General features: G+C 41.6%; 1 protein-coding gene across 2 annotated transcripts; it reads right to left on the bottom strand.

Moving 5' to 3' along the window:
• Positions 1 to 3,517: 3,517 nt before the first annotated feature.
• Positions 3,518 to 13,456, bottom strand: LOC101764939 (sodium/hydrogen exchanger 6). Of its 2 annotated transcripts, none has more exons than XM_022824187.1 (22): positions 13,343 to 13,456; positions 10,320 to 10,371; positions 10,140 to 10,199; positions 9,964 to 9,988; positions 9,806 to 9,891; positions 9,616 to 9,727; positions 9,178 to 9,240; positions 9,061 to 9,080; positions 8,887 to 8,984; positions 7,977 to 8,005; positions 7,492 to 7,523; positions 7,342 to 7,389; positions 7,201 to 7,261; positions 7,019 to 7,116; positions 6,846 to 6,921; positions 6,729 to 6,748; positions 6,279 to 6,376; positions 6,088 to 6,197; positions 5,218 to 5,295; positions 4,471 to 4,568; positions 4,284 to 4,366; positions 3,518 to 4,043 (listed from the first exon to the last, which is right to left on the bottom strand). In XM_022824187.1, the coding sequence occupies exons 6-22, from the start codon at positions 9,700 to 9,702 to the stop codon at positions 4,000 to 4,002; spliced, it is 1,143 nt and encodes a 380-aa protein (XP_022679922.1). In that variant the 5' UTR covers positions 9,703 to 9,727; positions 9,806 to 9,891; positions 9,964 to 9,988; positions 10,140 to 10,199; positions 10,320 to 10,371; positions 13,343 to 13,456; the 3' UTR covers positions 3,518 to 3,999. The 2 variants fall into 2 exon arrangements, with proteins under 2 accessions (XP_022679922.1, XP_004956447.1); XM_004956390.3 differs by lacking the exon at positions 13,343 to 13,456 and adding an exon at positions 11,602 to 12,095.
• Between the last annotated feature and the right edge of the window lie 491 nt (positions 13,457 to 13,947).

The following is a 13,947-nucleotide window of genomic DNA, read 5'->3' as shown; positions in this document are numbered from 1 at the left end:
TTTATTTCCTAAATTTTATCCCTGTTACACTATATCATTCATTATTCTAATCCGCAGCGCATGGAAACAATTCATAAGGACACACAAAGGTCCATTCAAAGAAAAACTTACATGGAACACAGACTTCCCGGTACGTATGAAGTCTGCACATTTATTACATTGTATAACACGAATATTTCATAACTTATTTTTTTCCGCACTGAAGTGCTTAAGACAGGAACCCGGGAATAATCTATGTGGCTACTACATCTGTGAGCACATGCACAGTTTTATGGGACCCAAGGGACCGAAGATGACGCCGCACAACTTTAAAGTATGTAAAATAAAACTATTACTAGTTAATTATTTTCTAGCTCCTTATATGTATTTGTTCGTGTAACATTCACAAATTTCCAAATTATAGATGTTAAATATTCAACAAGGACTCTTGAAGGAAGAAAGAGTAGCGGCAATATGTGAAGGTCTCATTGGATTCATAATGGATGAGGTAGTAGATCCAAAAGGAGAATTTTATTACGATGGGCGACAATTAGACACTCCGATCAGCAACACCACGACGGGAAGATTGTAGACAGATACTTTGATTTATTTGTATATATAATACGTGCTAATTATGATCGATTTGTACTAAGCTAGTTGAATTGTGTATATGAATTGTGTATAAGGATTGTGTATATATATATAGTAATTGTATAATTACAAATCCCATTCGTTTAAATACTAGTTGATTTCGTTCTAAAAAAATCTCAACTACTAAAGGTTAACAAATTAAAAGGGCCGCGGTACTACGTATACGTGATGCATGCATGAAAAATTCAAGCGCCACGGCAGTGCCATGCAGGCGCCATTTAGTCCCGGTTGGAATCCAGCCGGGACTAAAGGGTAACCCTTTAGTCCCGGTTGGGAAATCCAACCGGGAGTAAAGGTCCCCCTTTAGTCCCGGTTGGTGTCACCAACCGGGACTAAAGGGCCTGTCCCGCGCCTGGCGTGGCAGGCCCTTTAGTCCCGGTTAAAAGACCCGGGACTAAAGACCACCCCCTTTTGTCCCGGTTGGTTTATCCCGGATGGATATCAGAGAGATATGCACCCTACCAACCGGGACTAAAGGCCAATTCTCTACCAGTGGAAGTGTGTCTCCAACAGTATAAGCTAGCACTAACTCTAAGAATTTTAAGAGCTTTAATATGGAGGAGTGAAGGTAGCATTGAGTATTGTGCAGTGTGAGAGAAGTACATCGGAAAGCGTTCGAGACTATCGATCTCTTTATCTCCATGCTAGTCTTTTCCTTTTCCACTATTCAACAGCTAAACTATTGATTCAGCTAGCTCTAAGCTACACCATTAAAGACGCTCTGAAGAGGGGGGATCACTCATCTCTCGGTAACTAGAGGTTAGCAAAACCATCCAATAAACCTACCGAGCATGGGGGAGCTCGGCAGCAACTTGAAGACCAAGTTCGTCCCGTCATTGCAGGCCCTCGTCGATGACCGTCCGCCACGATCTACACTACCAGCGGTGTGTGCCTGCTACGAGGAAACCAACACACGCTACGGGCATCTCAATGAAATGAATAAGATTAATAAGTGCTAATCAATTACGGAATTAGATGTCATTGTTTTTTAGGCTAGTGATCCCATGGGTTAATCATGTTCAAGTTTTAACAGTATAAAGAAAGGACACGTTATTAGCTAGCTACATCGAACAAAACGCTATAACGTTTAGCAAAGGCTAGTACCCTACCATTGTCCTACAGTAGAAATAAAATACTCTCCCCCATCTAGCTTTTTCTGGTTCCCCACACCTTGATCCACCCTTTTACATGCAAGGAAAATATATTTTATACATTAGTTCAGGGTGCTAACTTTGGCTCACGAAAAATTTTCCAAGCTAGCACCGGCGCTCCAGGTGGGATGGTCATCTCTTTCCTCGTAGTCGTAGCACCTCCACAGAAGATAGAACACAACACACATTAAGGCCTCGTTCGGCAGGCTAGGTTTGGAAACAGGCATGTTTTCATTCCTAGGCCGGATCGAGTGAATCTAGGTGGCTCACTAAAACCTGGTCACCAATGGATCCGGCCCAAGAATCAAACCTGGTCCTTTTCAAAAGCAGTGTTCGGCTGGAGAGGAAAGAAAATAGGGGATCAAATAGAGCTGTACTTGACTGTAAGCAATGAACATCCAGAAAGCAATGAACATAGCTGGCCAGGATCCAAAGCTATATATAGATGGTGAACTAGATCGATCGTACCGGGGTTGGAGATGACGCCGGAGGAGTCGGTGCCGCTGGTGGTGGTGTGGGTGGGGCTAGAAGTCAACCCATAGCGCTGGATCTCCACGGTGCAGTCGAAGGGGAGCTCCAACCCAAGGTCACGGCACGCGTGGACCTCTTCCACATCCATGGTCACGCCGTCGCCGCCCACCGCGCCTGCATGCTGGGACTGAGCCGGTGAGGAGTTGCCCAAGCCTCCTCCTCTGGCCGCGCCCCCGCCTCACCCCCACCCCCCTCTCGCCCCCCTTCCCTCACCCCCCTTTCCCAGCACCACCACCACCACGGTGGTGTCCGCGTCGGGGGCGGCACCGTTGCGCTTGTGCCTGCTCTGCTTCATCTCACACACCTCCCGCGCTACCACCTTGCGTCGCTGCCTCGTCACCTCGCGCGCTACAAGCGCTTCGCCGTAAGCCCGCAAGAGAATCCGTTCCAAACCATCGACGAGCAGTCTTCATTCCTGACCAAGGATGGGGAGGAACGGACCAGATGGGCCCGATTTCATTCCGGACCAGACCTAAACGATCGGCTATTTCAGATCGGACCCGATTTCAAACCGGGCCAGGCTGATCCGGGTGGAACACGTTCCGGTCTAACCGAAGGGGGTCTAAAGCTGCCCTTAGTGGCGCGTGGTGCAGCCATTTCGCTCCGCTACATCATAACATGATGCGATGACTCTGGTGTCTCAGATAGGATTTGGGACAACACATTATTCTATCATTCTCCTATGGTATCTTTATTACTCAAAGTGCCAGGAGTGACTTGAAGAGGAAAATTGAACACGAAATGCGTGGAGGTGCACTTGTCTTAAGAGGAATGATGACTCTAAACTCAACTGTGTTCTCGTTCAATCTTGGAGGTCAAATGGATAGGTTAATATTAATCGTCTACTGGCAGAACTCAGCAGAAAACATGATTGAGATATCAAAAATTTCATGGTCTCGGTGACAGATACAAACAGAACCCAACCAGTGCGATGTGCCAACTTCAGTGCGCTATGGGAGCAGTCTTCTCTACCCTTCAGACGTCAGTGCATGTCAATGCCAGGCATTTCGATTTCATGTACTCTTTTATACAAATGGGCTAACCCCAACTTACATCGATCGAAAGACAGGTTCATGTTCCCAATTTTCAATAGAAAATGATTAGTCCGAATGCTAACGCGCCACCAAAACTTAAGCTCCCGACAAGCTCAATTCTGAAATTGTCGATTGCATTACGCGAATCACCTTGTGTTCAAACTACGTCAGTGTTTATAGACTGGGCTATCTCACTTTTAGCTGAAAGATATTTTCGTACTCCCACATTGTCCAGTTTAGAACTTCAACACCAGAGTGAGACTGCTGCTCCAATCTGCCACTTACAAGTTACAACAAACGCTTCCCAGGCTCCCAGCGGACATAGTAAATAGTGAGAATGTCTGGGGGCTTATTACAATTAACCTAATGGTAAGGGCTATAACCAAAGTTCCAACAATACTCTGCTTCTCATCTGGAGCTCCACCATCATCTCAAAGAGGCCTACAGAATACAGATATATATATACATGTGGCCTGGCAATCCTCATCCCCAGAGGAAGAGTTGATTTGAGCCTTTTGATTTCTGTCCTACGGTATACAGATGCTACCCAACTAAGTATGATCCTATATTTGGTTCAACCGAATGGCACATGCAATCATTCATGCCAGTTCTGCTCCGTGTATTTAGCTTGATAAGTAGAATCTCAAATTCTGCTATTGATCATAAAATCGTACTCTTCGGTTTTGGGGTTGCTCACCTGCCACAAATCAAACAGAGAACAATAAACAATTTCAGAAATAAGGAAGTGGGTGAATCAGTGTTTATTGATAGAATTAATTGCGGACCATGAATTTGCTAACTAAATTGACGAGATATAATAGAGACCAGAGGATGAAGAATGATGCCATACAAGTAACAAGTTGCACACAAATTATCAATATAGCCTAGTGTTAGCTCTCATTTACTGCACATTTGTTAAATGAAGTAAGTTACTCACTGAAGTCGTCGTCATCATCATCAGTTTGACTGGTGAAAAATGGAGTCAGGTAGTTCTTGTCAAGGGCAGTGAATGATGTCGTGCTGCACCATCATTAGAAAAAAGGGTAAGCAACTGTTTGTATCATCATGACTTGTTTGTTTGTATTGTCATGACTTGTAAGCAAATGGAGACACAGAACAAATACCTTTTGTGAAACTGTTTCAGTTTCATTCTCAATCCTCCACCAGACGATGTACCTTCTTCATAAGTCGGAGGCATGTAACCATTGTTGTCCTCATAATTCTGAGAATGGTGCAATATAGAAATGAACTATATTAAAAGCAAGGAACTAGCATGACATTAAAAGAGCAAAAAAATCACATAAATGCATGAAATCACATGTGGATAAAACAATCAGACTTCCACTAAACATGGGTAAGTAATCGGACTTTCACTAGTCATATATACAAAGCCAACTCTCTAACCATCTCCTGAATTAGAAATACAATAGTGTGTGTTTTAGCACTGTCATACAAGTTTGCAGGGTCCATCCAAGTTGAGTATCATACATTCAATTTTGTATAAAGAATAAAAAAATTCTTCCATTTATAATTTTAAAGTAAAAATTCAATAAATAGTTCGCTTGAGTGAAATTGAATGTTCATGTGCCCATACCGAAATATGAATTCCATTAGATAGATACTCCCAATACTATATACTGGTCATAGTCACACATCTCATACATACTCCCTCTGTCCCAAATTATAAGTCGTTTTGGCTTTTTTAGATTCATAGGTTTTGTTATGCACCTTGATATATATTATGTCTAGATGCATAGTAAAAGGTATGAACCTAGAAAACCCAAAATGACTTAAAATTTGGGACGGAGGGAGTATAAGCTAAAAAAGTTAGTTATTTATCTCTAGGGGAAAAATGTGTAAGTGAACCTTACTTCTATTGATGTGTTTTCATCTCCAACAACATCCAAAGCTTCTAGCATAGTTCCCGTCGACCCTCCAATAAGAAGTACCTGCATGATTAGGCATAATCGGTCAAAGAAATTCAGTATTCTATACTTGACTGCAATCATTTACATAGAATTCATAACATGTTTGTTTGACTGCGCATGGCAGTTTGATTAGTTCCTACTGACATTTAATAAATGAATTTGCGAAATGCATATTTAGCTTTGCAATAGGCAACCAGTAAATGCTACAGGTCAAATGCACAGTCGTAACTGAACTACAAGCCTTGGGCATTATCTCAAGGAATAAGTCCTGTCTCTTTGTCTGAAGTGTGCTTTGTCTTCTAAATAGCCCGCTACAGCCTCGCTATAGCTTTATTAGAGAGCTGGTGCCACGCTATCGCCAATTGTTCCACTATAGCCGCTAAGGACGCTTTAGCTCCGCTAAACACCGCTATTTGGCTTAGCCGCGAAATCTATTTAGCACCGCTAATCCTATTTTCCGCTATGCAGGTTGATGACGCTTCATTTTCTCCATAGAAGCCCAAAAGCCCATTAGTTGCTAAAAAAACTATGATAGCGGTACAAAATCCTAACTGTAATTTTTAATTTTGAAGTGATAGACACGAAGAAATGTTCTTCTGTAGCCCTGTACATGCATAGTATTCATAAAATTTCCTTAGGTCCATGTTTCTGTGCATGATTAACTGAAAAATTTCATATTTTTATAAAACCGCTAAATGAAATAGCTTCCGCTATAGCTTTTAATAGCTTTTGGAGGAGGCCGCCGCTAAATGGCTTAGCCCGCTATTTAATACATTGACTTAAAACTAACAAGTGTCAAAAATAAGTAAGTACCGTCAACACAACAATGGCTGTAGTAGTAGTGAATATCGTTTTTCCATGTCCTTCAGGAAGTTCATGCACAGATTGGAGAGCAAGGGCAAAAGCCATGGCCCCTCTAAGCCCTGTTTGTCCCAAAGTAACAGTGAGCTTCATAAAACTGTCAGTCGCATACAATACAAAACCATAATTGTAATGGCACTAACCGCTAAACCAAAGTGCTTTCTGATGCTTTAGAGGTATACGGCGATGTTCTGGCCGAGACATGTTAACCAAGTATGCACAAGAAAAGACATTTACAGCCCTATACATTAAAAAGATGCATCAGTTTATCTTGAGACAAAACAAATAAAAATTCTCCACATATTGAATATAAAATTGGTATGACTGCAGCAGAGTGTTTATTACATCACTGAGGCTTAACTTGGATATGATGGGACAAATATTTAGTATAGATCATTTTTCGAGAGTACTTTAGTGTCATAGATGCACAATGATAAAGCATGAGCATCACATACAAATCTCAGCATGGGCATTGCACAATGATAAAGTATCATATAGGTCACAATGACTTTCACTACTAACTATGGAGAAACAAATACAGACATATGGTTATGCAATACAACTAGAGTGGTAAAGGAAGATCGTAGCAGTACCTTGCAACAACTATGAATATCTATTTTTGAGCAAGTCAAGGAACCAAAGTCAAACTAAATAATTTAAAGGCCACAATTGGTATTATTCTTTTGAAAAAAGAGGACTTTTAAGGATACAATTGAGAAGAAGATGAAGCCAACATGTGACCAGCTGTGCTCTTCCATGGCAATATCAAAGCCCATGTAAATGAACCTAAAAGAAAATGAGGAACAGCCAATAAGGAACAAAGTGTATGGTTATATTTTACCAATTAGACAATTACTCAACTACAAGTTCTGCTGATTCTTACACAAATGTCTCAGCCAAAGATGACAGTAAGTGGAAGAAGGCAGAAACAAAGCGCTGCGAATTGTCTGAAAGATTGGAGAATGTGTAATGCTTCATAACCTGAGGATAAATATGAAATGTATGTAAGGCATAGCCACAATATAAACATGAACGATATAATACGATAATTTACATAGTGTTTACCATCCCCGTGAATAATATAGAAACAATCCCTGACAAGCCAAGTCCTTCAGCTAACATATACCTACAAAAAATCCACAAAGTTCATTGAAACAAATCTCCCAGAAAGGAAAAAACAGTATTGAAGTTTAGAAGTTTTCTTACGAGAAATATGGAAAGAGAACAAAAAGGCAGCATTCCAAATTCTGCAGACTGAAAGAGTAAACAGAACAGCAAATTAAGCATTAAACATACATAAAAAATTGAAAAGAAAAAAGAAACAGGAAAATGTAAATAGGAAGCATGATGACTTACTTGTCAACGTCCAATCCAGCATACTTGAACAGGTAACGAGTGGTCAAGGGCTCACAAGATCATATAGTAACTCATGCGCAATTGGCACATAATAATATTGCCGAAATGCTCCAATTTTACATCAACCTTACTAAAAGCCAGCACTACTGACTCACTAACCACTCAAATGTATTAAGTGAGAAGAGCAATAAGGCATGTTACATTAAAAAAGTGTAAGGACCAAATAATTGCTGTTTCAGAATATAATGTGATAAAGAAATACTGCAGTCTAAGTTGCCTAAAGACAACATATTGATGTGACATCAAAATATGCTAAAAAATTCTCAAAAAGTAGTTTTCAAAAAAAAAATATGCTCAAAAATGCATCTGATGCAAAAGCAAAAGCACACTACACTATACCTACAGAAATTGTAAAGGTGTTTATAGCTATTGCATTCATATGATAGAAACAAAGTTTCGCATTTAAGACATAGGGAAAAGGATATAAGAGCAGAGATAAATCCAACTCCCACACCTGAAAATCAAGAAATGCAGTGGTTATATAAGCTGATGATTGGATAATGACGGGAAAATACACTAAACCAGAGAGAACTAATAATGAACAATAGGCTTTATTCCCATAAAAATCCATCCCTAAATCAGATGATATATGCAAGAAGTATTTTTTTTCTCGAACATGCACGAGAGCTGTGTATCATTTATATTAAGAAGAACAAAAAGGGTTTAGAAGAATTATTATTTAAGCCGTGCTTTCTCCGGTTTGTCATTCAAGAATAACAAAGAAGGAAAAATAAGGAAACAATATGCAATTGTTGTAGTTAAAATATCGTTTCATCAGTTTAGTTTTGGGTTAAGTTTCAGCAGTTTTCTTATTTTTTCCTTACACTGTAAATTTTAGCAGTTTAACATGATACCATCACTGATCTAATGGAGTGTTGTTTCCTAAAGGTAAAGGTGCAAATAATAGATGTCAGAAGCTAAGAATAGGAATCTAACTCAGGCCAGTTTAAAGAAACAAAACATGAACAGCGTGCTCTTTTATGCTTTGATACCATGATAATGTGACCATCTACCTTTTGATCAATACTAACCCAAAATTCAATTATATATTTTGTTGGCAACATGATATAGTGCATGCCCTATGTTGAGATAGTAAAGTATAAACAACCAAACAGACAAATGCTGCAACAGATTCAGTTTAAATGTAATTTGCACCTAGAACATTTGTGAATTGCCTATTTTAGCTTCAGAAGGATACCAAGCCTTCGTTGTAAGAAAATGGTACTAATCTTTCAAGCTGCGAAGTGCAAACTCCATAGTAGACACAATTGTAAATAACACAATTTCATAAACTTTAAAGCCATGTGACAATTGAATTTGGAGCAGAAGTGCAACCTGATGACATTGAACCAACAAAGGTCTCAAGAAACTGGAGAATCATCATAAAAAAGTTCTCGCCAGCTGCTGCATGACTTCTGACTGATGACATTGTCCTAAAGAGAAGTACATACATAAGCAAGAAACACATGGCTTGAAAAAACATGCATCAGATCATAGCCAGAAGCAAACCTGTAAAGGGAAATTGCCATCTGTCCTTTCCAAACAACGAGACAGTAGGTTAGTCACATGTACAAGTACTGACTATTCTAGTATTCTTGCATGCACTGGAAAGAAGTAAGAACAGACCGCGTCATTCAAAACAGATTCTCCAAACACCAAAGCATACAAGTTAACATCAGAGCCCAGTTCCTGCACAGAAACAAATTCAGTAGTTTTGTATGGTCAGTTTATGGAATCCTCAGAATCAGACATTTGCTGCCTTCTCCAAGAATGTTCCATTAATTTTGGGTCATGGGTACCACTGGAACAACAGAATCTGATTAATGAAAGACTAAGGACTTTTTAATGGAGCATGCAAGAATGGCTGCTTAGCACAACTTCACTATACTAATGAAATCTACAATAACTTTACAGCTAAAGAAGACCTCTGTTCTGGTGAAACAAAATTTGCATTAATTCCATAACAAAATCATAAGGAAAAGGCCAAAACATTCTATAAAACAGCTTTGAAGATGACAGCAAACTACAAGTTCAACACTGACAAACAAACACAAAACCAGGTACCTGGAATATTGATAGCACTGTGACAGGATCGGTTGCAGATATAAGGGCACCGAACATAAGGCATTCAACCAGTGGAAGTTTATACATTAGAAATGTCAGCCCACCAAGATAGCTGTAGTACAATAAAGGATAGGCTCAGGAAACATAAGATTTCAGCAAATCTAGCAAATAGAGTTTGTTAATTGCTTACACAAGAACCCCTGTTACAACAGAAGCAATGAACGTCCCAAGAATGGCGAAAGTTACAATAGCCCCAAAGTTCGCAAAGAATGGTTTCTGTAAACCAGTGAAGAGATTTTAAAAAGTATCTTAGATAAACAAAAAATTTAGCTGTTGTGAAGTACTTACCGGAGATAAGCTGAATCCTGATTGAGTATATTGAAGTCAAGGAATACAAATTTAATATTCGAAAGGAAATACTCCAGTAAGGATGCTTATGAATAAGAATTAGGAGAGTTAGTAGACCTTTCTTTCCATTAAAAAAATCAACAATTACAATAGAAAAGAATTGCAAGAAAGGATATAATATTATCGGAGGTAATAAGAACAAGAAGAAGAATTCTTCATGGAAGTTGAACCACGTCCTACAAATTGAAATGAACAAGACATAATCAATGGAACATGCTCAAACCGTGTGTAAATCTAAGTTACTCATTAACATAAAACAGGTGTATAGTAAATCAAACTGGTAAAACAATACAAACCTAGTGTTGGTCTCTGTATTTGAAATATTAGCAAGGCCACCAACAACTAGACCTGCAATACAGACATGACAGTTCCAGAGTTAAATAATGCCTGCGCTATGCATGAACAAAATGAAAAAAAAAATCTTATGCAGCATATCTAAAGGGCACTACCAATTTAAGAATATACATAAAGAACAAGAATAATGAAGCTTTACTTCTCCCTAGATATTGTTTTACTGGTTGGCTATCCTGAGTAGCTGGCTTCACTTTCTATACAAGACTACTTTCCAGTGGTTCTCATTGATCAACATAAACTACTGCAAATCACCACATGAAATTGTGAGATTGAATAAGTTTGCTGGTGATCAACTTTCTTTTATAATTTGCATACTGTTATCATTCATAAATTTGATAATGAATCTGAGTGTTGAATTTTGTCAGTTTGTAATAAATACCAACCAAATAGAGTCACCTTCTGTGATATTGGACTAAGCAATAGGCAACATAGAGAAATTACAGATAAATATTGATGGGGGCATTTGTGTTCATACCCCTGCTTTGAAGTGTAATTGTGATTTTACCCTCATTTTCTCAACTTTGTGATTTTGCCCTCAACTACTCACAAGTCAATGCGATTTTGCCCCTAGTCAACGGTCAAAACAGAGGCAAATACGCAAAGACCAAAGGCAAAATCACATTGACTTGTGAATAGGTGAGGGCAAAATCACTAAGTTCAAAAAACGGGGGTGAAAACACAATTGCACATCAAAGTACGGGCAGGATCACCAAAAAACCATATTGATATACGATGGCATCTAGAGTTAACATTAAGCAGTTACTTTTACTCAGAGTGTAAAAGAGACTTGAGATGTTGGACTGAATGTTAGGCATTGTGTGAGGGACACATGACTGACTTATAAGCACCTCAGACAAGTACTGAAGAGTTGATCAGCATGTGAAGGAACAAAAGTGCTGATGAACTGATCGACAGGTTAACAATCAATTTTATACGGAGACACTCCAATTCTGTGGAAAACTAAATGAAGCATGCCTGATGAACTTGGTAGCTAAGACCACTAGCATCCAAAATCATCGCTCGAAGTGAATCAACTGCACGCGACTGCTGGTACACATTATGCCTAACATTTCAGCCTCGAATACTTAAAAAGTGGTCGCACTGGTAAGGGTCCATTCGACCCTCTTACTTCCCTAAAAAATCATTCCCCGTGCTGATCCATTACGACACATTACTCCCCCAAATTCACTCCCGTGTTAGTGGTTCGGCCAACCGCGTACATACCGATGAGGAGCGAGGCGCTGGCCTCGGGGAGGTAGTAGAAGCGGTGGCGTCGGAGGACGTGGCCCAGCACGAAGGAGAGCACGAGCATGGAGATCTGCAGCAGAATCCCCACGCCGGCCACCTGCTGCTCCTTCCCGGGCGGGGCCAGGGGCGGCGGCGGCGCTAGCCAGCCCGCCGGCGGCGAGGCCGAGGCCGAGGCCAGGCTCAGCTCCAGCGCCATCTTCACCCCCGCCGGCGGCGCCGGAAGCCCCCACTAGACTCGCGCGGGCGCGGTCCGGTCAAGGTCGGGGGGCGGAGGAGGAGGAGGAGGAGGTTCTAGAAAGGAGGGGAGGGGAAGGGGAGGGGAGAAGGATCGGAGGTGGCGCGGGCGGGGCGGCTCGGCGAAGGGGAGGCGACGGGGTGCGTGCTGGGCCCGGGATTCCTGGACGCGGAGGAGGATGCGTGCAACGCTGGTGCTTCGTGCTGCGGGCGGGCAGGGCAGGTCCTTGTCGCTGCTGCTCGATCGATGCTCCTGTTTGATGCATTGGATGTTTAACTTGGTGCTTGTCCTATTCGAACAAAAAAGAAAAGTCATGGGTCCCAGTGGAATGGCTAGGAATTCGAACGTATTTTGCACGTACGAGTCTGTACGAAGACAAATGGTCAACTGTGATGTTTGAATTTTGAGACATAGGACTAGTGAAAACGAAATCTCTTTAAGAAAAGGTCTTCGGGTGATGTGTAGCCAGCCAGGTGTCTCCAATCGAATGGGGATAGCACTTTTCTATGTGCACGAGAGACTGGGCCGGATGACTTGTTTGGTGGTGATTGGAGCATCACAGTTGTGTGTAAATGGTTTAGCTAGAGTGTGCACATGCTTGAGGGTCCGTTTGAACGTATATATTAAAGAGCTTGGCACTAAATTGAGTTCAATACCAAAGCAGAATGATATTGAAAATAGGTTATAATACAAAATCTATTGTTTAAATGTACATGGAATTGCTAGTTGGAATCGAATGAGACGGCAAATACCAATTCGTGTTTGGATGTTCAGATCATGAAATTGAGAGTCAACATCTTCTCTATATGCTTATTTTCCTACTTTTCTTTTCAATTTTTTTCCAGCCAAATTGAAGTGACGATTATGCCCATGACTTGCTTGTTTCTTTCTCTCGTTCTGTTCTTCCTCACCAGCGGCATCAATGACGCGGCGGTCGGAGGGTAAGCCGCTGAGGCCACCATGTCGCACAAGCAGGCCTCCAAGCGGCCAGCCGCTGTTCGACCCCACCGCGGACGACCTCGTCAACTCATACCCGGTGGCAAACAAATGGCCGGACTCCCGTTGAACTAGGACCTACAGGCAAAATCAAAATTCTACAAAATTCGACCAACAAATCAAGCACTGCAGCAGTAGAATCGAACGACAATGCAACAAATCAAGAATCTCACTAGCAAAATGGAACCACAAGTCAAAAAATTGAGCATTCCAATAGATAGCTCGCTGGAGAAAGATTTCAATGCAGGTGGCTCAACTGTGAGTCGTCGCCTCGCCGGGGTAAGCTCGTGCGCTCGTTCTCACACTCGAAGCCTATGAGGTGATGGGACCACCGCGTGCTCACCCGTGCCGCCATGGCCTTGCCGGTGAAGGCCGCGTCGCCTTCTCTCCCCGAGGAGCAGCATCGGATGCCCGACGAAGAGAGATTGAGACGAAGAGAGAGATTAAGACGCAGACCGGGAGAGCAGGGGGGGGGGCGGAGCTCACCCGTGCCGTCGTGGCCTGATTGGTGAAGGCCACGCCGCCTTCTCGCACGGAGCTGTAGCGTTTGGTGCCCGGCGGAGAGAGATTGAGACGGAGAAAGAAAGAGATGCGAGAGAGGGGGAGGTCAATTTCAGCGAATACCGAGAGGAACGGTTCGGCATTGCGCGAGGGGCTGCGGCAGTATGCCCAATACCGTTCGGTATTGCAGCAGGTTTCCAATTCCAATTCTATAAACACCCGAACAGCAAGCATTGAGGATAACCAATACCAATTCCAAATTCCAGCTTCAATATCTACATCCAAACGGGGTGTAAGTGATAATGTTAATATATATAATTTAGCCATGTGTTGCCAAGTAGGCACTTCAACCAAAAAATATTTACAAAAACGTCTTTCCAATAATTTACTAGCTATTAGACGTTGTCCAATGTTACTGTACTCCACTTGTTGATTAATATAACAACCTACTGAAGATCATTTAGGAACGAACATAAAGAACCAACCATGACTTTTCAAAAAGAGAAAAAGGAGGCTTCCACTGTGCCTCCTAACCCCCACCCTCCTCCCCCACCACCTGGAGTGGCTGGACCTCCACCCCAAGAACCCCC

The sequence above is a fragment of the Setaria italica genome, chromosome II (genome assembly GCF_000263155.2).
Source record: "Setaria italica strain Yugu1 chromosome II, Setaria_italica_v2.0, whole genome shotgun sequence".
Lineage (NCBI taxonomy): Eukaryota > Viridiplantae > Streptophyta > Magnoliopsida > Poales > Poaceae > Setaria > Setaria italica.
The sequence above is the reverse complement of the archived record's forward strand: the minus strand, read 5'-3'. Positions and strand labels throughout refer to the sequence as shown.

Bases quoted from the DNA above. Each gene is read 5' to 3' on its own strand.
- LOC101764939 (XM_004956390.3), bottom strand. From the start codon at position 11,821: ATGGCGCTGGAGCTGAGCCTGGCCTCGGCCTCGGCCTCGCCGCCGGCG. The intron at 7,262-7,341 runs GTAAGAAAACTT...GATTTTTTGTAG, and splicing joins GTTCTCTTTCCATATTTCTC to GTATATGTTAGCTGAAGGAC. The intron at 6,198-6,278 runs GTTAGTGCCATT...TGGGACAAACAG, and splicing joins GAAAGCACTTTGGTTTAGCG to GGCTTAGAGGGGCCATGGCT.